At 39.0% G+C, this 20,978-nt stretch overlaps 3 protein-coding genes across 3 annotated transcripts; 1 reads left to right on the top strand and 2 right to left on the bottom strand.

The window, feature by feature from the left end:
• Positions 1–395: 395 nt before the first annotated feature.
• Positions 396–2,683, bottom strand: LOC140765369 (calmodulin-binding receptor kinase CaMRLK). Its single transcript, XM_073104422.1, has one exon. It carries the CDS (start codon positions 2,573–2,575, stop codon positions 803–805), a length of 1,773 nt encoding a protein of 590 aa, XP_072960523.1. The 5' UTR covers positions 2,576–2,683; the 3' UTR covers positions 396–802.
• A 2,553-nt stretch (positions 2,684–5,236) lies between these two features.
• On the bottom strand, positions 5,237–6,589 carry LOC140765045 (CBL-interacting protein kinase 5-like). The gene has a single exon (XM_073103963.1). The coding sequence runs from the start codon at positions 6,587–6,589 to the stop codon at positions 5,237–5,239; it is 1,353 nt and encodes a 450-aa protein (XP_072960064.1).
• Positions 6,590–17,405: 10,816 nt separating this feature from the next.
• Positions 17,406–19,890, top strand: LOC140766214 (uncharacterized). Its single transcript, XM_073105686.1, has 6 exons — positions 17,406–17,967; positions 18,105–18,181; positions 18,296–18,356; positions 18,565–18,739; positions 18,845–19,244; positions 19,351–19,890. The coding sequence occupies exons 1-6, from the start codon at positions 17,658–17,660 to the stop codon at positions 19,702–19,704; spliced, it is 1,377 nt and encodes a 458-aa protein (XP_072961787.1). The 5' UTR covers positions 17,406–17,657; the 3' UTR covers positions 19,705–19,890.
• Positions 19,891–20,978: the final 1,088 nt, after the last annotated feature.

The following is a 20,978-nucleotide window of genomic DNA, read 5'->3' as shown; positions in this document are numbered from 1 at the left end:
GAGAAGAAACGAGGATATCAGGAACAACTGATCAACTCATTCAAACATTTCCTAATCAAAGCTATTAATTGGAGTTCCAAATATTTTTTTGTATGACAACTTTTAACAGGTTAAATACCTAATTTCTAGAAAACAAAATGACATAAGAACACTTAACTAAAATAGGTATATGTATATAAATAAGAACAAGAATATCTTTAATTTCTCACGGTTAACACGGCTAAACTAAGATATACATACAAATATTACTTTTTGAAAGGTGGAACATAAATAAAGCATTCTAAACAGATAAAAAGAAGAACACAATGGAAAAGGTTAAGAAAAATTAAACCACCAGTCAACAAACAAACAAACAAACAAAAAAACAAATAAACAAACAAACAAAGATGCAAACATAAACTGAAGTGAGCCTCACAAATTTTTTTATTAATTTTTTTTTAAAAAAAAAAAAGAGAGAGAGAAAGAGGCAAAGCAGATGCCTCTCCTCATCAACACGCTGTCTGCTAAAGAACAAACGTCTCCCCTTCCTTTCCTTCCAAATCTCCACCTTCTCCCTCCCCCTTTTCTTTGACTCCTAAGATATGTCCAAAAATTGACACTCGACCAACGTACACCACTGCACACCTAAAAGCCACCGAGACAGTGGAATTCCTCACCACCACCCCCCACTACACTTTGTTTGCTCTTCAGACAAATGCAACAAGATACCTGAAACCAATAGGTGACATAAAACAATTATGAGATATACCAGTGGCCTGCTCCAATCCCTTCCCACCTTTGTCTTTATTCAGCCATTCTCTCATCAAGAAGAGGACGATGTGGGCCGGATGTCCTTGAGAAGGCCCACCACTTGTTGCATTGTGGGCCTCTTCTCCGGGCTTTGGGCCGTACAAAGATACCCAACTTGCAGACACTCCATAATCTCACCCTCCAACTCTGAGACTGAGGGCACTTCCTCGGCCCCTAACCTGGAGTCCATCAGATCGATAGTTTTTCCTTCTCTTATTAGTATACGAGTCCGGCCTACTATTTCCTCGTCCCAACCGGCCCGGCCGGTGACGAGCTCGAAGACTATCAATCCGAAGCTGTACACGTCATCCTCCGGGGTTCCGCCGTCGGGTCCGCCGAAGTCGGCGATACGGGGCTCCAAGTCGTCGCCGAGGAGCACGTTGGTGGGGACCAAATGGCCGTGGACAACAGCCCGGCCTGAACCAGCCCAGCCTTGGTGGAGGAAGGCTAGCCCACGAGCTATCCCGAGGGCGATCCGGTGACGAGTGGGCCAGTCTCCTACGGCCCGCTTCTCTTCACCGGCCTCCCAGGTGTCGCCCGTCCAGTCCTCCACGTCGGGCTTCCCCGCCGGGAGCTCGTGGAGCCAGCGGTGCAGATCGCCGCGTTCCATGTACTCGTACAGAAGTAGCTTCTCGCTTCCGGCGATGCAGTAGCCGAGTAAGGGGAGGAGGTTGGGGTGGCGGAGAAGGCCAAGGTTGTAGAAACCGGCGGCGGCGTCCGACTCGGGTAATTCTCGGGCATGTTCGACGACGCGGACGACCACGTGGAAATCCCCCGGGAGCACCGCGCGGTAGGCCGGGCCGCTGCGGCCGCCGCCTTCCGCCAGCTGCGACTCGCGCCCAAACCTTGACGTCGCCGCAGCGAGGTCGGCGAAGGTCAGCTCCATCAGTGGCTTCTCAAATACCACCACCGGCGCCGACCACCTCGCCTCCGCTACCCATCCCACCTCTTCCGACGGCGGCGGAGCCTCTATCTCACCTTGCTGCTTCTTCTTGTTCTTCTTGCACTTTGACACATACAAGACGCAACCCAATAAAACTAGAATCGATACAATCGACGCCGCTGAGATTATAATGCCCAATCTAATAACTCTTTTTCTCCTATTTCTACTATTTGACTTGTGATTTAAAGGAGTACTAGGAGAGGAAGCAGATGACATGAAGGTAATTGACCCGGCTCTTATAAATGCGGATCTCCCAAATTTGTTTAGTACTTTAGAATCGACCGTACCAGAGAAATTATTATACGAGATGTTCAAAAAATCAAGCTTGGATAACTTGGGCAAATCCTTCGGAATAACCCCAGATATCGAGTTGCGCGATACGTCGAACACCTTGAGGGCTCCCATCCGCTTCACACCCACAACGCTAGTGAACCGGTTCCCAGAGAGGTTGAGGAATCTCAGCGAGGAGGGCGAGCCGGACCGGACCGGATTGAACCGGAGCGCGCCGCCGAGTTGGTTCCCGGCGAGGTCGACGTGGAGGAGGGAGGCGGAGGACCAGAAACCACCGGGAATCGATCCGCGGAGTGAGTTTCCCGAGAGGTCGAGGAGACGGAGGCCGGAGAGGTTCCCCAGCACGGACCAGGAGATGGTGCCGGAGAGGTTCTTGGACGAGAGACGGAGCTCGTCGATGGGAAAACGGCAGCCGATGGGGTGGAAGTTGGACACGGAGGAGAAGGCGAGGGAGAGGATGGCGTAGTCGGAGGAGTTGTTGCACGAGGAGATGGAGAAGGGGAGGAGAGAAAGGATGAAGAGAAGGAGGCAGTAGAGGAAGCGGAGCTCCATTGTTTGTTGTTTGGCTTCTATAGGGGATTTGAAAGTTCAAACGGAAGCATTAAAGACGGGAAGAAGGGAAGTTGGAGACGGAAGGGGGAGAGAAGCGAGAGGGGGGGGGGGGGGGGGGAATGTTTTGGGGAAGAGGTGATAGGTGGGTTTAATTAATATGTTTGTTGATGGGCGTAACGGCGTTAGAGCAGAGTAGTTGTTAATTAACGGCTTGAATTATTTTAGAAGGGTGAGGGCAGTGGAAGAATGTTGCAATTTTCCAATCTCAGCTAAATTGGATTGGGAATTTGGGATTGACACCTTCTGTTTTTATTATTACATTGCCCAATTAAATCCAAATCCTAACATGTCATATATTAGCTGCGACGGTCCATGGGGATGGGGTACACCCTACAGTGGAGGATTAATTCTAATGGGATCTTCACTGTAATTTTTTTGTACAGTTCTCCTAACAATAAGGGTAGATTTAGAAGAATTTTGGGCCCCATTTAGTTGCATTCAGAAAGGGTTCTTAAACTTATTTATGGACCCTAATCTGGTTCAATCATACATCTTTTTATTTAAACAAGCTCCTCCAAGATCACTGTACAATAACTTTATATTGACCGGGGATAATTTGGTGACGACAATTTTGTTGTCAAGTTGTAGCTTTTGTACAAAAGATGAAATTGCTAGGCATATGTTCTTGAATTGTACTTAGTACTTACACTAAAGTGCTTATAATACAGGTGAGAAATTTGGGGCCAATACAAAAGGCATCAGCAGGTTATAGGTATTTGGTCTGTGGAGAAGTGCACAAGGGTTTCTGTAGCTAATAAAAAGATGTGAGAGCAGTGGATGGTAGCTTCTTTATGGAACATCTTGCTTGAGGGAAAATAATAGAACATTTCATAAGAGTAAATAATGTAAACTCTCTGGAGCTCTGTCAGCATATTAATATTAATGGTGTTTCTATATCTTGAAGAAGATACTCGATAATTAGTGTTACAAGGGGAAGCTACTGATGAAATCATTTTAAATCTTAACTTTTTTTTTTAGTTTGACCATTGTATATCATATACTCTCATGTTTAATACTGCTGCATAGTTGGTTGTTGATCTGGGTATAGAGATTCTTTTTGGTGGTGTGAATAATATTTCTTCACTCGGTTATACCATTTTTTGGATGTGTGTTTTATTATGTGAGTAAAATTGGTTTCGAATTGGTCTCCATACACTGCAAATGGACGAAAAAAAATAACTTAAATAGATTGGGAATCATTATAATCATGCTAAGATTTAGGTATACACTAAGGTAGAATGGTAGGTAGACATCCCTTGATGTCAACGACATCTTATATATTTTAAGCTAAAGTTTAACTAACTCAACACTTAACTTATAAATCAATTCTTCTCTAATTACAATGAATTAGGAGCCAATAAACCATATGCTCTAACACCGTGCATTTGACGGTGACTTCTTATATGCATTAAGAAAGACTACTAACTAACCCCACTACTTGACGTATAAAGCAAATGTTCCCTTCCCACGATGCATTAGATGTAGCAAAAGATAAATACCCACACACTACTCGTAACCACTCCCGTTTCTGTTTCTCGTCGTTGACCTGGTTGACCCCAGCCCTTGCAATTATTGTTGGTCAACGACCTCATCCTCAACCTCAACTCATCCACGTTATAGTGGGACAGGTTGTCAGAGTAAACACGGAAGCTCTCGGCGGCCGGTGGGATAGCCGGTTCCGGCTTCGTGGTTGTCCGCCGCCGCTGTCGGAAATCGGGAACTATTTTGGGTCCTAGATAATGGGCTAAATGGTCTCTGCGACCCTATCTATCACGAATCTCTCCTTCGTTCGAAAGAGAATCTCCTCCATTGCTAGGGTTTACTCTTTCTTAGTTCTCTTACGTACGTTATTTACTGTTTCTAGTTCGGTTCGGTTTGGAAACAGGAATGGATAAAATATATCTATGATTCTACTAGTAGAGCGATTTCGTGTACGTACGTAGTGCAAATGCTGTTACTCCGTAGGTGTAAATGTGGCGGGATTTAGATTTTGAGGAGAATTTTGTCATTCTCTTTTGTGCAAATTCTCATCTTTTGAATTATATTAGCAATTATAGAGTTTATCGATATAGTCAAGTTTCTACCATATCCTTCGTGTCAACAAAAACTCACCCATAACTGAGGAAACTACCCCTTGATTCCCAATGGATGAATAAATTTTTAGTAGATTTTATCCTCCGACAATAGGATAAAAAAATGCTGTGCAAGCTAATGTACTTCTGCACAATTCTGCTGGCATTCACTCACATATACCACAAGAGTGTATGTATCTCAATAAACAAATCATGTGGAGAGGAGATATGTTAATCGAGTGAATAAACTGATGCTTTGTTGAAAATGGAAAAGAATATATTAATTAATCACCACAATTACAAAAAGCGTCGTTTGACATCGACGACCAAAAGTCGTACAAAACTAGAAGAGAGGGATCCGATCCAAGTACATCTAAAGCCCATTGACCGGACAGAATCTGGAGAGCAGAGGTGTAGACAATCTTACACCAAGGTGACGGAATAAACTGATGCTTAAGGGAACAAAAATTTGATAAGAATAATAAAACATAAAACAGCGATGGAAGGAAGATAGTTGAGCCTCACCCAGTCAGGAGAATGGTGAAAGATGATGCTGGTCTCCTGCTTGCCAGGTCCAGCATATGTCCTTGAGGGAAGGCTTGAGGTCCTGATTGCAGAATTTCTGGTACTCCAATGTATCTCCAGCCGATTTTGTCACTTCCAGGACGCAAAACGCGGGTGTGACCTCGAATATCTCTGCATCTATTGCAAGAAGTCCCTTCCTTCCTTCTGTACAGCCCTGCAACTTCACCATCCCATCTTTCTTCTTCACCTTAAAGTGCTCCGTTACGGCAATCTCTTCTAGTTTCGACACTATTGCTGATGCTGGCCTTTGGGCCATGAACCTAGCTAGTGCGTTTTGACCTCCATCTTTCTCGAATAGCCTCGAAAGATCAAACCCTGCAGAGAGAGAAATGATGTCGAACGCATTCAAGCTGCTTGGTCTCATGGTCCCCGGTGCTGCTTCCCCTTTCTTATCACCCTCGTTCTCTTCGAGGTTGGCTCTAAAAGCTTCATGGACGTCTTTGAAGATGACCCCGCTTTCTGCCTGAGCCAGTGCTTCTGCTGGTTTGAATCCCTTCTTGAACCATGGAGACTCTACGAGCTTTCCGGTGGTGATCCGTGAGGTCGGGTTGGGGTCGAGGACTCTGGTTATGAGTCTACGCACTTCGGAAGAGAACCAGTGAGGACACTTGAATTCTCCTTTGCCTATCTTCTTGTACATCTCCATTAAATTTGAGTCGTGGAAAGGTAGGAAACCTGCCAACAGAACGAAGAGGATCACGCCGCAGGACCATATATCGGATTTAGCTCCATCGTAACCTTTCTTGTTTATCACCTCTGGTGCGACGTACGCCGGCGTGCCGCATGTCGTGTGGAGCAGGCCGTCTTGCCTCTGTGACTCTCTTAGCGCGCTCAGGCCAAAGTCCGATACCTTCAGATTTTCATTTTCGTCAAGGAGGAGGTTCTCTGGCTTGAGATCTCGATGGTATACCCCACGGCTATGGCAGAAGTCCACCGCTCCAACCAGCTGCTGGAAATACTTCCTCGCCGCGTCCTCCCTGAGCCTCCCTTTTGCCACTTTGTTGAAGAGCTCGCCACCTTTGACGTACTCCATCACGAAGAAGATCTTGCTCTTGCTAGCCATGACCTCGTAGAGCTGGACAACATTGGGGTGGCGGACAAGGCGCATCACAGAGATCTCCCTCTTGATCTGGTCGATCATCCCGACCTTCAGGACCTTCTCCTTGTCGATGATCTTAATGGCCACGCTCTGGCCAGAAGTGAGGTTCCTCGCATGGTACACCTTTGCAAAGGTCCCTTGTCCGAGCAACTTCCCAAGCTCGTAGCGGTGCATTAGTATCGCCCCTTTCTTCTCCATCTCTTCTCAATTTTCTTCTGGCCACCATGGCAGGAGGAAGGCAAGGCGGTTGGAGGAACCAAAGACCATGCCTTTTGGCCTGCTTGGCGGCTTCCTGGAATCCCCCAGAGAGAGAGAGAGAGAAAGAGAGAGAAGCTTCTAAGAATTGTTCGCGTAAGGCCAAAGCTCTCCTTGCCCTTCTAATTTCTATGTGAAGAAATCAGTTGGTTAAATATAGTTAAGTTTGGTGGTGTGGATTCTCAGGTTGTTTCTTCTCTCCTGAAATGTATGGCCTCAAAACTTCTGTAGCCCTTCTAATTCGTGCCCGAAGAAAGTGATTAGCTAAAGATAAGCTACGGCCGGTGAGCTTCCCTGTTTCTTTGTTCTCCATTTATTGCTTGCGGAACTTTTCTCAAGGAAAGCTGGCAGCCTTTGTAATTCCCAAATAACTAAATAACTAGACTGGTTGTCGCATAAGTGAAGTTAAAAGTATTGTAGCTATAGTGAACTATTTTCTTGGATGTACAAGGGTTGTGCATTTATTCATGCAGGTTGACATAGTTTTGGATGTGGAGAATAAATATAAGTTTATTCTAGCATAATTACTATAATATTTTTTAAAATTCACTTCTTATTTTATTAAGGATCATTTTTTTTTATGTTATATGAAAAAAGAATGATGATATCGCGAACTCAATTTACAACCAATTTTTTCCAAATCCATTTTTAAGGTAAATAAATGAGAAATATGCAATGGGGACTTATAAATAGTGAGTATGTATACAGTGCAGATGGACATATGTGCAATGCGGGGATATGTATGCTTGAGGAACTACAAGCATGCTTTTTATGCATATAGATCCACAATGCATAAGAATTTAAGCTTATTATCATTTCTTAATCATGTTTTAGTTATAAAAAAAAGAGTATTAGATGTTAAAAGAGTAAACTAGTCATTTTAATTTTGAAAACAGGGTTATTATTGGGTAACCATATTTTTGAAAAATAAAAGTGATATTAGATGTCAAAACCAGGTTAAAAGGATAAAAATAGTAACTCTAGCGATCAAAATGGGTGTTGATACAGGGTATCCATACTTTTCAAAAAATAAGTATTCGATATCAAAATCATTTTAGAAGGGCAGAAGATATAATTTTAGCGGCCAAAATGGATGCTAATATTTATTACTATATTTTTGGAAAAAAGAATATTAGATGTCGAAAGCAAATAGTAATGTTAACGGTCAAATGAGTGTTTAAAATATATATATATATATATATATAACATGGCAAAACTAAGTTAAAAGGGCTAAAACTATAATTTTAGTAGTCAATATGGATGTTAATATTTACTAGTTTTAGGGGGAATGATATTGCATGTCAAAAGTAGGTTTCAAGGGTGAAAAATTAATTTTAGCAGTCAAAATGTGTGTCAATATTAGGTAACTCTTTTAGAAAAAAAAAACAAATATTAGATGGCAAAACTATGTTTAAAGGGCAAAATAATAATTTTAACGCTCAAAACAAATATTAGCATTAGATGACAATGTTTTAGGAAAAATGAGTATCAAATGTTGATTTAAGAATCAACACAAAGAAAATTATGTAGGTATACTTCATCTATCAATTAAAAATATTTTAATCAATTGGTATATAAACTCATCAATTTCCAAAGCAATTTTGCTACATCAAGTTTAATAATTACACCACTAAATTGATTTATAATTAAGCAATATAACAGCATAAACTGATTTAAGCTTTCTCATTAAGTTTCAAAAACTAGTACAACTAAACTAGTTTGAAAATTATTTCATAATAAACACCACCTTTAGGATACGAGAGAAAAAAAAAACCCATCATTAATGAGCTTTGCTGTGAAGGAAAAAAGAGGACCAGCAAACTGGGCAAGTAATCAAACAGTTTGTAGATAGATCAGTTTGGGCTCATTCAAAGTTGTGACACTTCGAAGTAGCACACATTTGATCTCCCGGAGAAGGTACGAATGAGATGAAATGCCAGGTGGGGAGCTACTTAAAAGGCCTACCTGATTGAGATCTGGACGACTTCTGGGAGAAACATTGAATTTGTTTTCTCTAAGGACTATTTGCATAGTTTTGAAGGTTGTTTTGACTATAATAGAGATATATTAGGACTTTAGACCTAATCCTAAAGACATCTATTTTGTATTATTTGAGTCCCAACTTTACAGTTTAAAAGAGGTTGGCTTTGAAAGAATCCATATCATAAAAGGTGCTGCAACATTCCTTTGAGATTTTATCATTTGTGCCTCTTAAATGGCTCCATCCTAAAAGGTCATTGAAATAGAAACATAAACTTTAAAGTTACTAGGTTGAAAATGAATTCTGGGAAGCAGTACATCACGGGTTCAAATAAGTTAGATATTACGGATATAATTATACATATTGATGGACGGTCTATAAGTCTATTGTGTAACTCTTACATTAATTTTAATGACTAATTTAATCCTAGATAGGATTCATGATTTTTTACACTTCTTTAAGAGTTTTTTTCACATAAAATTGTTTATGTTTGCATTTACCTATTTTAGTTTATTACTCCTCATTAATATATTATTCTAGTTTATAATTTTTCAAGATTATAAACAGATTAATTATTTGATTCAATCATTAAAGTGGTCGTGTTCATGTTTGTTCCTTTAACCCAAATAATCTAAAAACAACCCATTTAAGTTATATAGGTCTGGTCGAGTCCTGTTAACCTGTTTATGGCCCAATGACTCGTTCATGATTATAATAACATATTTATAACTCAAATAATCTATGAAAATTAACTTGAATAATCATGTTTAGTATACTGCTTAGATCTGCGTTTAATATTCCAATCTGTTTAATAAACGGGCCGACATGAATACTATCCGTCATGACCTGATTGCACCCTCTACTAACAAAACTGTGAACCATTGCTACAAACTCCATGCTAGAGGATCTTGGGCTCACCATTGTTGTAGCAAGACCTTAGAAAAGAAACGAACATCCTTGCTGTTGAACCTTCGGTCATAAAGCCCATTCTACCTTCTTCCTTTCTAATAGGAAGCCCATCCACCAATGGAGGTCACCAGTAAGTTATAGTCCAGGAGCACAAGCAATTAAGCTCTTTCCCCTTTCTGAGAGTAACCTTTCTGAGATGCGTGGATGTGTGTGTGAGCCTGCCTCGAAGAGCAACAGATGGAGGAAATAATAAACGACATACGACTGCAAACATCTCCATTGTTTTATAGAAGCTAAGATTGGATACATCTGGGGATGGGGTCGTACGACAAAACGGTAGGTATTCATTTAGCCTTTGCATGCATGGAGAGAGAGGAGACAGAGACAAGAGAAGGGCATGTGAGACAGTTGTTTGCCTACTATTGCGGCGGGTCTTTAGCTTATGCCACTTCTCCTATGTCAAGTAGAGTCTCTGTCCAAGACAAGGACTTCAATTCATGGAAGTCACCGAGTGATTCACATATATATATATATATATATATATATATATATATATATATATATAATCTAGTCAGATAAATAAGTTTGAACTAATTAAATGGTCGAGAACTCTATATAGCAGGGGACAAATAGAAAACAAATAAGCAAATCTTCTAAGAGATATTCACAAGCAAATGGTCAGATTTTGTTCACCAATCTCTAGACAGTTTCACGATATTCTCACCAAAGTTTCCCTCTCTCCACCTTAAAATATATCCTGACGTCAACTCTCATGCAGAGAGGTTTCCCTTGAGGTGGAGTTTTAAAATATCTCTCTCCATCTCTCTCTGCTGGAGACTCCATCAAAAAGATACTACGTCGACGTTGCACCATGACATTTATAACTATTGTTATCTTGCTACAAGTAGGACAGCTACTAATAAAGTTTGCATAACAAACAGTGGCCTTAGTACTAAAATATAACTAGTATATTAGTTTTAGCCCTGGAATATTTGTTCCCTACATCATTTGGCATCTAATGCAGTTATGCTATGTATTTGCTAGCCTGGCACATGCATCCATATACGTACTACTCGATCTACTATTAAAAATATTGAATATTATTTTGATCAAGATATATGTTGTATGAGTGATGTTAGCATGATGTAGCTATGATTATTAATTTGACTCAAGGATTGAAAGTTGAAACTTCTATGGGTGTTGAATTTAGATTTTGTTAATTATGTTGGAAATCTTTTGCGATAGTCTCTTACGAGCCCACTCGATTTTAATTTAAAATATATGTTGTTAGGATGCAAGTCATGGCACCTCTTCAATTGACCAAGTCTAATTTGCAAATATAATTTTAGCTATTAACTTCAGTACTACTCTTGCATTAATCAAGCCTGAGGATACTGAAAAATATATAGTACAAGCAGAATAACCCTAAGAGCTGAAACCATGCTATCCAAGGCACAAACCTGCGATGCCCCTTGGGTTGAAAAATCAAAGATCACCAACCTACAATGAGGAGAAGAGAGAACAAAATGCAGGGCCCAATTGAAAAGGCGACAAAAGACGATAGAAATAAATCTCCAACAAAATGTTTGATGAGAGTGGTAGAGCAACCAATGCCAACGACCACCACATGCAACGGTGCATAGGAGACTCCAATAAGAAGAGGCATACTCGGAGCAAGCCAACCAAACTCGAACTTAATATAAGCCAAGCCAAACATGTACCAACCAAATAAGAGCCATCAGATCCCACCAAACTAGACCCACACCCAAAAATACGAGTGAGGGACTCCCACCTAGCCCCGAGCTCTAGCCAAGGCAAAGCCTCGGCTTGGCTCCCATGGGTGAGAGGGCATGGCAAAGCCCCAGCTAGGCACTCGCAGGTGAGGCAATGCTAGAGCCTTGACTAGGTACCCATAGGTGAGGCAATGGGAAAGCTCATTGGCAGCTAAAGGGGGAGCCGGTGAAGACTAGCAAAAAAAAACCCTGCACCTCCATGGAGTAGATTGGTCGGCCGAAAGGGGCCTTAAACAGTGCAGTCATAGCCCAATGGTAGGAGGGAGAACCATGCGGCGATTGAAGACAAGCCTCCTTCGACAAGAAGAGCAAAGAGCGAAGAGAGAGGGTGAAGAGGATAGAGGAAACAGAGGCGAGGAGGGAAAGGGACAACTGGGAACATGAAATCAACTAAAAGAGAGGGAATACGAGTACGAGGGGACAAGAGAAAGGGAAAATAGACTGAGGAAGCCTCTTCGCTGAAGAGGCAGAACAAAGACTTGGAGAAAGGGAGAGAAAGAAGAGGAGAAAACTTCTGCCCTCCCCTATCTCGTGGACTAGGAGAGAGGAGCGAAAAACCTCACCGGTAGCAATGAGAAAGAATGTCCCTCTTAGAGGGAGAGAAGAAGCCTGTGTGCTAAACCTAGTAGAGCTAGAGCCAACACAAGGGTGAAAAAGAAATTTATATGTAGCACTATACTTTTGTCTCATTTTATGCAACTAAATCTAAGTAGCACTGTTCTACAATATAATAGAAAAGTTTATATGTAGCATCCTATAAGTCTATAAGCTTTCATAATTGAACCAATCTTGAATTTGTTTTTGGCATGAGGAGAGGAAAATTAAATACCAAACCTTGGGATGTATCTTGAAAATAAATAAATAAATAAAGTGGGAAGTTTCTTTTTATGCTAATTATATTTTCGGGTATAAATTCTAATTAGATATAGATTTTTAATTCCATCAAAAACTGATTAAAGATAAATTTCGAAGCAAAGATAAGAGGGTGGAGGTTTCCAAATTTCCAATTCAGGAAGTCATGTTACGGGTCACCTAACATTTTTAAAACATTATCCTTCATCTTTGTCTTCTTCCTAAGTCTTATCTTGGACCAAATGACTGGCAATATATGTCTATAATATTATCTTCTTTTATTTGTCACATCCCACTACATGCTATCGAAAACTCTCGTCTCTTTTAAGAATTTTCAAACTTAAATCATTGTTTGAGTTCGCATCGTTAGTTAGATGTATATTATATATTTGGTCATCATAATCCAACCTAAAATTGAAGATTAAGAGACCATAAAATTAGAGTGAACATAATCAGTATCGTTAGATGTGAATGATCAATGAATTATTGGATCTAACCTGCAAGATTGGGTGAATTTCCACGTCTTGTAATATAATTTGGCAATTAAATTATACTGTTCTGATCTTAGTCTTGTCAAAGAATTTAAAAATTCGAGTCTTAATTATGTTGGAATTTATAAAAATTAGTCTTAGGAAACTCTAAATATCATAATTCTATGAACATACAAATTAAAAAAAAGAAGAAAATATATGAAATAAAGAGGGAAAAATATGCAGATAAGATATAGCTCATTAGGTAAATATAAACATCCAATATTATAAACGAATCTAAGAATTCAAGTAATTCCTTAGCCTCGAATACCCAATGATATAATGATTAATTTTATCAAAGGAATATTCAGATCATATGTTTTTCTTATATGCACATTGTAGGGTCCCGCTTCACGCCAAAAAAATAAAAAGAAAAAAATATAGTTGATTAGTTTTTAAATTGGCTCTTGTCAGATCCGCGTAGACTTATACCCAATTGTTTCATAAGTTAACATGCTTTATGTTTAATCTAAGATACGTTCAACTACCATATGACCTTGCGATTTGCAAATGATTCTAATAATTAAGCATTACAGCATCCTAATTTGTTAATTATGGATGGCTTAGGAGTAGATGATTAGTACAGGGATGCACCCAATAGGGGCAAGTGGGTTTTCTTATTAGCATCAAATTGGCAAATCTTAAATGCTTATATCATGACAGCTGAAATATTCTTCATTGTTCAGTATGAGATCCACTAAATCCAGGAGGTGTAATCACATGATGCCATGCTTTGGTATTCTTGGGAAGTTTCTACCATAGAAAATATGGATCAAGTGGATAATAATTAGCGTTATTCCTTGAATAATTAAAGTATATTGACGAGACGATTAGTTGAAACTTGTTGGATGGGCTATTTCAACAATCTGCACTTTTAATGATAGATTGCTGCACTTTGATTTCTCTATGTGAATTCAAGAATTATTTAAATGGACAGTCAAATTACGTTGGAACGAGAGACAATAATAATTATTTATATCCAATGGGATAGTTCTCAATTGATTGAAGAGAATTATATATTGTAAGAGAGTTTTCAGGTTCAAATTCTACTATTTAGTAGGATCCTATTAAACTTCACTTCTCTTAAAAGAAATATTTCTCTAGTATTTAATTAACAAAGTTTGCCATTAAATACAAATGAGTTTTCTATAACAGGAAGTTCATAGACATAAACTACTTAAAATTAATTATGTAGAACAATCTCATACTGGTATAGATACATAATTTGAGGAGTGTACATGCCATATATATATATATATATCAAAGAACAAATCAAATTAAAAAAATCAATTCAGTACATGTAGGCTTAGTCTGCACCTCTCACAGCGTGGTGCACATCGCGGCACTACAGACACACACATTTTTTTAATGAAAACTTAGGACTCATATTTTCCTATTCTAAATCATCTTGTCCAAAACAGAGATGATTCAAATGCTTATAAATGATGACTAGAGACTGAAGGAAGATAGACAACTAGAAGGAACTCCAGGGAGATCAAAGAATACACTCAGTGAGATTTAGGCTTTCTCATGGAGTACATTTTTCATCTATTATCAGGAGAGCTTCTTTCATATATATTACAGCTCGTTCTACATCAAAGATTCACATAGAATATCAAAAGAGTCGTACTGAATCAATGATATTGACTCGATGAGCAATTCATATATATATATATATATATATATATATATATATATATATATATATATATATATATTAATTATTTTTATTTAAACACTCATTTGATCCACACACACGGGTGGCTCCACTTTCCATTCCTCCCGTGAGCAAAAGACGTGGAAAACGGGAGAAACCTTTTTTTTTTTTTTTTTCTTTCTGTAAAAAGAGAAACTTTGTGTGAACGTTGCCTTTAATTAATCAAAGACTAAGGTTTAAAATTGGACTATTCTTCTATTAGATTTGAAATAGCTCACTGATAGATATATGCTTGACATGGATCTAGAAAGATGAAGCATTCCACGTCGTTTAGCTATAACAACTCTTTGCACATTTTTTAAGCAAGTAGATGGAAAATGAGGTCAACTAATAAAGCCAATCACGGACGACCGACTTAGATTCACGATTGAGAAGAAAGGAGAAAAAGAGATGGAAAGAAGGAATTTAGAGTCAAATTGAAAGGGTTCCCATGAGCCTTGTTAAGTCAAGAGATTGAGCCCATTTGTTTGTATATATTAAAAGGTGTTGCCTGCGATCCGTGAGCTCATTGACACTGTGTGGGGGGTAGTTAGAGAGTTGCCATGGCCACCCTTCTTTCTAGTAGTGGAAGAATAGTTAATTAGATAGAAATTAATTAACTTTCTATGGCTATTAATTGATCTAATGCAACTACGTTTTTTGGAATTATTTTTTTAGAGGGAAAGTCCAAGATTTCATTAGTAAAATCAGCCAACTACAAACGTGAAACGAAAGTCATTGAGGGTAACCACGAATTTATCTACAAGAAATAAGATATATTATAAAAGGAAAAAAAAATATCAAGCTCTAATAACTCAAAGATATAAATATAATGACCAATAAGGCAAAATAAATAAATATGGAGCTTGGGCGATTAACACTTTAAACAAGCTCAGTAAAATACATAATATGATAAATGAAACACTGCATGAAGCTCCACGGGCACAAAAAAAATCAGTAAATCATTTAGCCCTAGCAGAAATATGGAAGCAAAACGGTCTAACATTCAACAACTCTATTGTTGCGTCCTCTGTTGACTTGGGCATGTGTAACCTTGCATTCAATAAACTATAGTGGAGAATTAATAATAACTAACAAAAAAAAATTATAACTTTCAAACATCGAAGAATGAAGGGGATGGAGGTAGGTAGATTCTTAGTTATTGCTGAAACAGCAGGGAAGCCATCATAAAAATTCCCAAAACATCTTCATCCAAAACTAGCTTTAATCGCTAACCGAAGCATATGAACAAAAGGCAAAAGTAGTTGGCCTCCTTCCTACATCCTTCTACCATACCAGCTAAAAGTTAGTTTAACTAGTGTATTGAAAAGCGATAGCGAGTGGGGGCTATCACTCCACGCCACCTAGTGCCTTGGTGGAAGACGACCACTAAGACAGTTTAGCATTTTTAATATGTAAAAAATAAAAAATAATTATATATGATATATAACATATAAATATAATATATATGAATTTTTAATAGTCCTGGCAATTGAAATTATCAATATCATAATATAGCACAATTACATTAACTAACATAAATAAGAATTGATAGCATAATAAAGCACAAATATAATTGACACATAATAATAATAACCGTGGTAGGCTATGGTCGCCGGTGGGTTGGCAAGACGAGAGAGAGAGAGACCGGTGGGCCGATAAGCTCATCATCGTCGGCCATGATCATACTTATTCTAGTTTACTTTCCTGTATTTTATTTTGAATACATTCATAGCTATCAGATGTACATGATTGCTGCGTAGATCCCATTGGATGTATATTAATACGTGTGTGAATCGCATGCATCCAATGATAATGATCATGCTTACTCTAATTTTTTATAATGCTTACTTTGAACATATTAACACGCAATTGATGACAAGTCCGCCTGGACCACAACAAGAATAAGAAGAAGAGACAGCAGTCTTATTTCCCGGAATCATCTCTTGGTTTATGCAACACAACAAGCAAACGATTCTTCATACTGTACTCTATTACTTACCTCCTCGCCATTTCTTATAATTATTTTTTACAACATCATCTCTGCAAACAAGGATGAAAGTGTACAAGAAAAGTGGGCTTAATTTGAATATTCAAAAGAAGTCGACTCCACATATAGTTCTTCACTGTAATTTTTTTTCCTCTTTTCATTTTTGACCAAATCCTACTCCAATTCAAGAGTCACACAGGCATAGGTGGATCAAACTATGCATAAAAATTCTGAGTCCATCCATATTCTATCTTAACAGGGGGACTGAATAGATGTAGCCAACTTTATAAGAATTGAATTAAATTCACTGCAAGTTGGAGTTTTGCTAGTTTTGTTCCTTTAATATGGCTAATTTATGAGTTTGTCATCGACAACAATATTCAAGAGAGAAATAGGGGAATTGAAAGTTGTCGACCAATGTATGAATGCATCTATCTGCATTCAAACCGAGGAACAAAACATGCCAGTATATAACTACTCCCAAGAAAGTGAAATTAAACCATACATGGTACCATGGTAGCACATTCATACTAGTATTAAAGCTAGTTGCCATGCAATTTATGGCGAAAGGGACCCTTATACAATAAACAAATTAAACCCAATACAACTACCACATCACCATCTCTCTCTCTCTCTCTCTCTCTCTCTCTCTCTCTCTCTCTCTCTCTCTCTCTCTCTCTCTCTCTCTCTCTCTCTCTTGAAGTCGTCGCATACATAGGAAACAAGATAGCTTAGTTATGAGTTGCCGACTCACTTAGCTGGACTTGGTCTAGGGTTCCAACTTCCAAGTCAACTCCGAGTTTTCTACCTATGTATTTTTGAATGAGAGGAAACCATGCCAACTAGTTCAAGCTAGCTAGAACTCGGAGACCAGTGTTACTGTCACTTGGGTGCAACTGTCGAGTCTTATACCGGTTCCTTTGATTCTTTCCCACCCAGACACAGTTGATCATTGTCTTCTAGATCTCCTTTACATCTATTTATAAAGAGGAAGGAATAATGATAGGAAACCATTAACCATTTCAATGTAGTGAATAGTAGTAGCTCATATTTTCTTTGGTCCGTACTATGATAATAGTCTTTTTTATTCCTTGCTCCACCTCTTCTTCCACGCTTAATATTTCTGTCACTATTCTTCTTCTTCTTCTTCTCTCCTCCCTTCTTCCTCGCTCCTTCCCCTTATAGTGTATAGAGAGAGAGAAGAGAGAGAAGAGAGAGCTAGAGAGAGAGAGAGAGAGAGAGAAGAAGGAGGAGAAGAAGATGGGAGCAGAGAAAGAGGAGGAGGTGGTGGAGATCTATGATGATGAGGAGAAAAGCATTAGAAGTCAATCTCTGCGAGGAAATACGCGGCAGCCGGTGTTTGATCTCAACGAGGATATGGCGGAGGAGAGCGAAGGGAGTTTGAACAATAATAGAAGCATAAGCAACAACAGCGACACGGCTGAGGGGGCCGGCGAGCGATTGCCTTCAGTAAGGCAGTACGTCCGATCCAAAATGGCAAGACTGCGGTGGACCCCCGATCTCCACCGGTCCTTCATCCTCGCCGTCGAGAAACTTGGAGGACAAGAGAGTAAGCCTTCACATATGTTCCAATTTGTTTCTCGAATAAAATTTCTTGTATTAATTCTTTTTTCTTTTCCTTTTTCTGTTTCTTGATTTTTTTTTTTCTCCTCACTTATAATTTTGGGATTGATATGGATGGTGCAGGAGCAACTCCAAAGTTAGTGCTTCAGATGATGAATGTGAGGGGGCTAAGCATCGCTCATGTAAAGAGCCACTTGCAGGTACAAGAAAATTAGTATGTTAATTTCTAGCCACATATTGTTTCTTAAATTTTGAACAAAGATATTCTTTTGTCCTGCTTTATTATATATCATCCATTTCATTTATTGAATTAGATGTACCGGAGCAAGAAGCTGGATAATTACAGCCAAGAGAAGTCAGCCATCAACTCTTCAGGTTTGATAACTTCCAATTCTAATTATGATCAATCTTAATTATCCCATCTTTTGCTATCAACATGGAGAACTTGATTGACATGTCTTCTTAATCTAACTTTAAATTTGCTTCATACCGTAATAACTATCCTTTGAATGATTCAAAGTTTGATCATCTAGTTTGCAAAGAAGAAAAAAATCTCATAGATTTGGAATTTTTCTTTCTGCAGTTATATCACCCTTAGACTTCCAATTGAGAAGAGGTACAGATCGCCATCACGAACCATTCTACCGTAGACCGGAAATCTTTCCATCGAGAAACATCCAGGAGACCGATCGGCTTTACAGTCTTCTGCAGCGTACGCAGACTCAACAGCCCTTCGATTTCAAGAGCTGCAACTTGAGGTAAATCCTAAACCTAATCAGTAAGAAGAAGAAGAAGAAGGCCGAGCTGGAACCCTAGATTGGAATAACCTAATTATTTGTGTGGATCGCTCACTCTTCTTGTAGGCATCAAGAGTGGGCTTTCAACCAGCAGGCGGCGGCAAGAGCTAATTCAATCAATGATCAAAGACCAGCAGAGGGCCTAATACATGACATGATCTTTAGGAAAGATGGCAAGCCGTCGACATCTCATTTGTTCAACGCGAAAGATGAAATCAACGTCAACAAGAACGGGAGATTCTGGCAGCAGTTTCTTGAGGAAAGAAGGCGGCCTCGTACAGTACCGGTCGGTGATCAAGCAAGAGAGGAGATCAGTGCTAGCCCTCACCCCGTTTCGAAGTCTACTCCAACCTATGGATGGAAAGGGAGCAGCAATTACTACTACTCCAACAGCAGCAGCAGTAGTAATATTACACAATCCAACTCACCAGATTCTGTGGTGATCAATGAAGAAATTTCTCAACAGGTAATTTTAATTCTTACTCCTTGGAAATTAACGTACAATTAGCAGTACACTCACTACCATGAAACTAGAAATTTCTCACTTGGATTCTATGATCGTTGTGGTGCAGTCACAGAAACATATAGATAACAAGTCAATGACCATGTTGGGCAAGTTGTTGTTGGAAAAGGAGCTGCTCACCAAAGGCGCGAAGAAGATGAAAATGACATTGGAGAGGGATTGGAAACCTAACTTGCAGTTGAGCTTGAGCCCCATAATGATGGACGATGGGGCTAACAAGAAGAATCTAGAGAGTGAAGAGGAAGTCGATAGCTCTCTCTCGCTTTCGCTCTCAGCTCCTACTTCCATGCAACATTATCAAGAGACTGCGAAAGCTAATGTCCAGTTCTTAGGAATAGGTAACAAGGCCGCTTTGGGGCTGAGTACTTTGGATCTGACCATGTCAATTGAGGCGTTGGAGTGAGATCTTTCAAGTACTTGTTTCAAGGCCTTTCAGTTTGCATAGATGTGATGCACATCAGAATAAGGTTTAGCTCAATCGTTTCTTTGAGACCATGAGATACATTAGCCAGGCAGATTTACTTTGCTTTGATTGCCATATGGTCATATAATTAAGTGGAGTAATTGGTGGCAAGTGGTCATTACATCTAGTAATTAGCCCTACTCTTAACTTAATTTTGTCTATCTACATATACTTAGATATCTCATTGCACTATGCCAAACTAAATTTAGGTCATCTTTATAAAAGGACTTAAAATCCAAATGAAACTTTGTGCACTTTTGCATCCTATGTCAAGCTTACAAGTCATAATAAACAAGATGAGAGAATGAAAAAAAAATCAAGAAGTATGGCTTTGAAGATTGTAAACCAGCTGTTAAGTTGTGATATTTTGGGAACTTCCGTTTATCCATTTAACGGCTAAATAAGACCATTAACTGCTCCATGAACTCTTCTCCTCATCATGAAAATTTAATAACTTCACAACAACCAAATCAATCACTTGCCAACGATAAATAGCACGATAATCACTTCATCTAACAACCTAAGACTATTAATATTCTATAACATACATTTAACAAGATTTGTCAAATAAATTTCAATTTCTTTTAATGAAGATGTATATATATACTGGACATCTTTGGCATGCACAGTAATGAGATTTGAGATGAAGGCTAGGCGTCCAAAATGCCTTTTGGGTATAACTTGAGCTTATACTATTCCAGCAAATACTAATAAAAGAAGTAGGAGAGAGATCTCATAGGTGGACGAAGTTCGTTGGCGAATGGTGGGGCAATACTGTTAGTTGATAAGATGTCAGTGTCAGTGAAGACTATTGAAGTCGTCCACAGTTTAAATTACACCTCTAGTATATATAACAAGGTTTGGAGTAATTGTCTCCTAATTAGGACAAAAAATTCTATGCTGGGACGAGTCACAGAAGTTAATCACCAACAATACCAACTAAGATATCACCCATCCTTGACTCTGACATCGCTTTTGTCTTCAGCAATCGAGACACTTGATAGTTGTTAGATTCATGAACTGATGTCCTCTCGGGAATGGTTCCAAGAGAAAGAAAAGTCCTCTCGAGAACAGTGGCTTTTGTTGGTTTTATATAACGCAAATAAGTGAAAGTATTAGTTTAGACAAACTCGGCTGCCTAGGTATCCCGTTTGTGAAGAATATTTGTCTATTGTGTTATAATTACGATATGAAATATAAAATATTATCGTTTA

The sequence above is a fragment of the Typha angustifolia genome, chromosome 8 (genome assembly GCF_048772165.1).
Source record: "Typha angustifolia cultivar Huaian chromosome 8, ASM4877216v1, whole genome shotgun sequence".
NCBI lineage: Eukaryota > Viridiplantae > Streptophyta > Magnoliopsida > Poales > Typhaceae > Typha > Typha angustifolia.
Note: the sequence above shows the minus strand (reverse complement) of the source record. Positions and strands in the feature narration are given on the sequence as shown.

Excerpts from the sequence above, each read along its gene's own strand:
- LOC140765369 (XM_073104422.1), bottom strand. The coding sequence starts at position 2,575 with ATGGAGCTCCGCTTCCTCTACTGCCTCCTTCTCTTCATCCTTTCTCTC.
- LOC140765045 (XM_073103963.1), bottom strand. The coding sequence starts at position 6,589 with ATGGAGAAGAAAGGGGCGATACTAATGCACCGCTACGAGCTTGGGAAG.
- LOC140766214 (XM_073105686.1), top strand. The coding sequence starts at position 17,658 with ATGGGAGCAGAGAAAGAGGAGGAGGTGGTGGAGATCTATGATGATGAG. Across the intron at positions 18,357-18,564 it reads GTCAGCCATCAACTCTTCAG|TTATATCACCCTTAGACTTC; the intron begins GTTTGATAACTT and ends TTCTTTCTGCAG. Across the intron at positions 18,740-18,844 it reads TTCAAGAGCTGCAACTTGAG|GCATCAAGAGTGGGCTTTCA; the intron begins GTAAATCCTAAA and ends CTCTTCTTGTAG.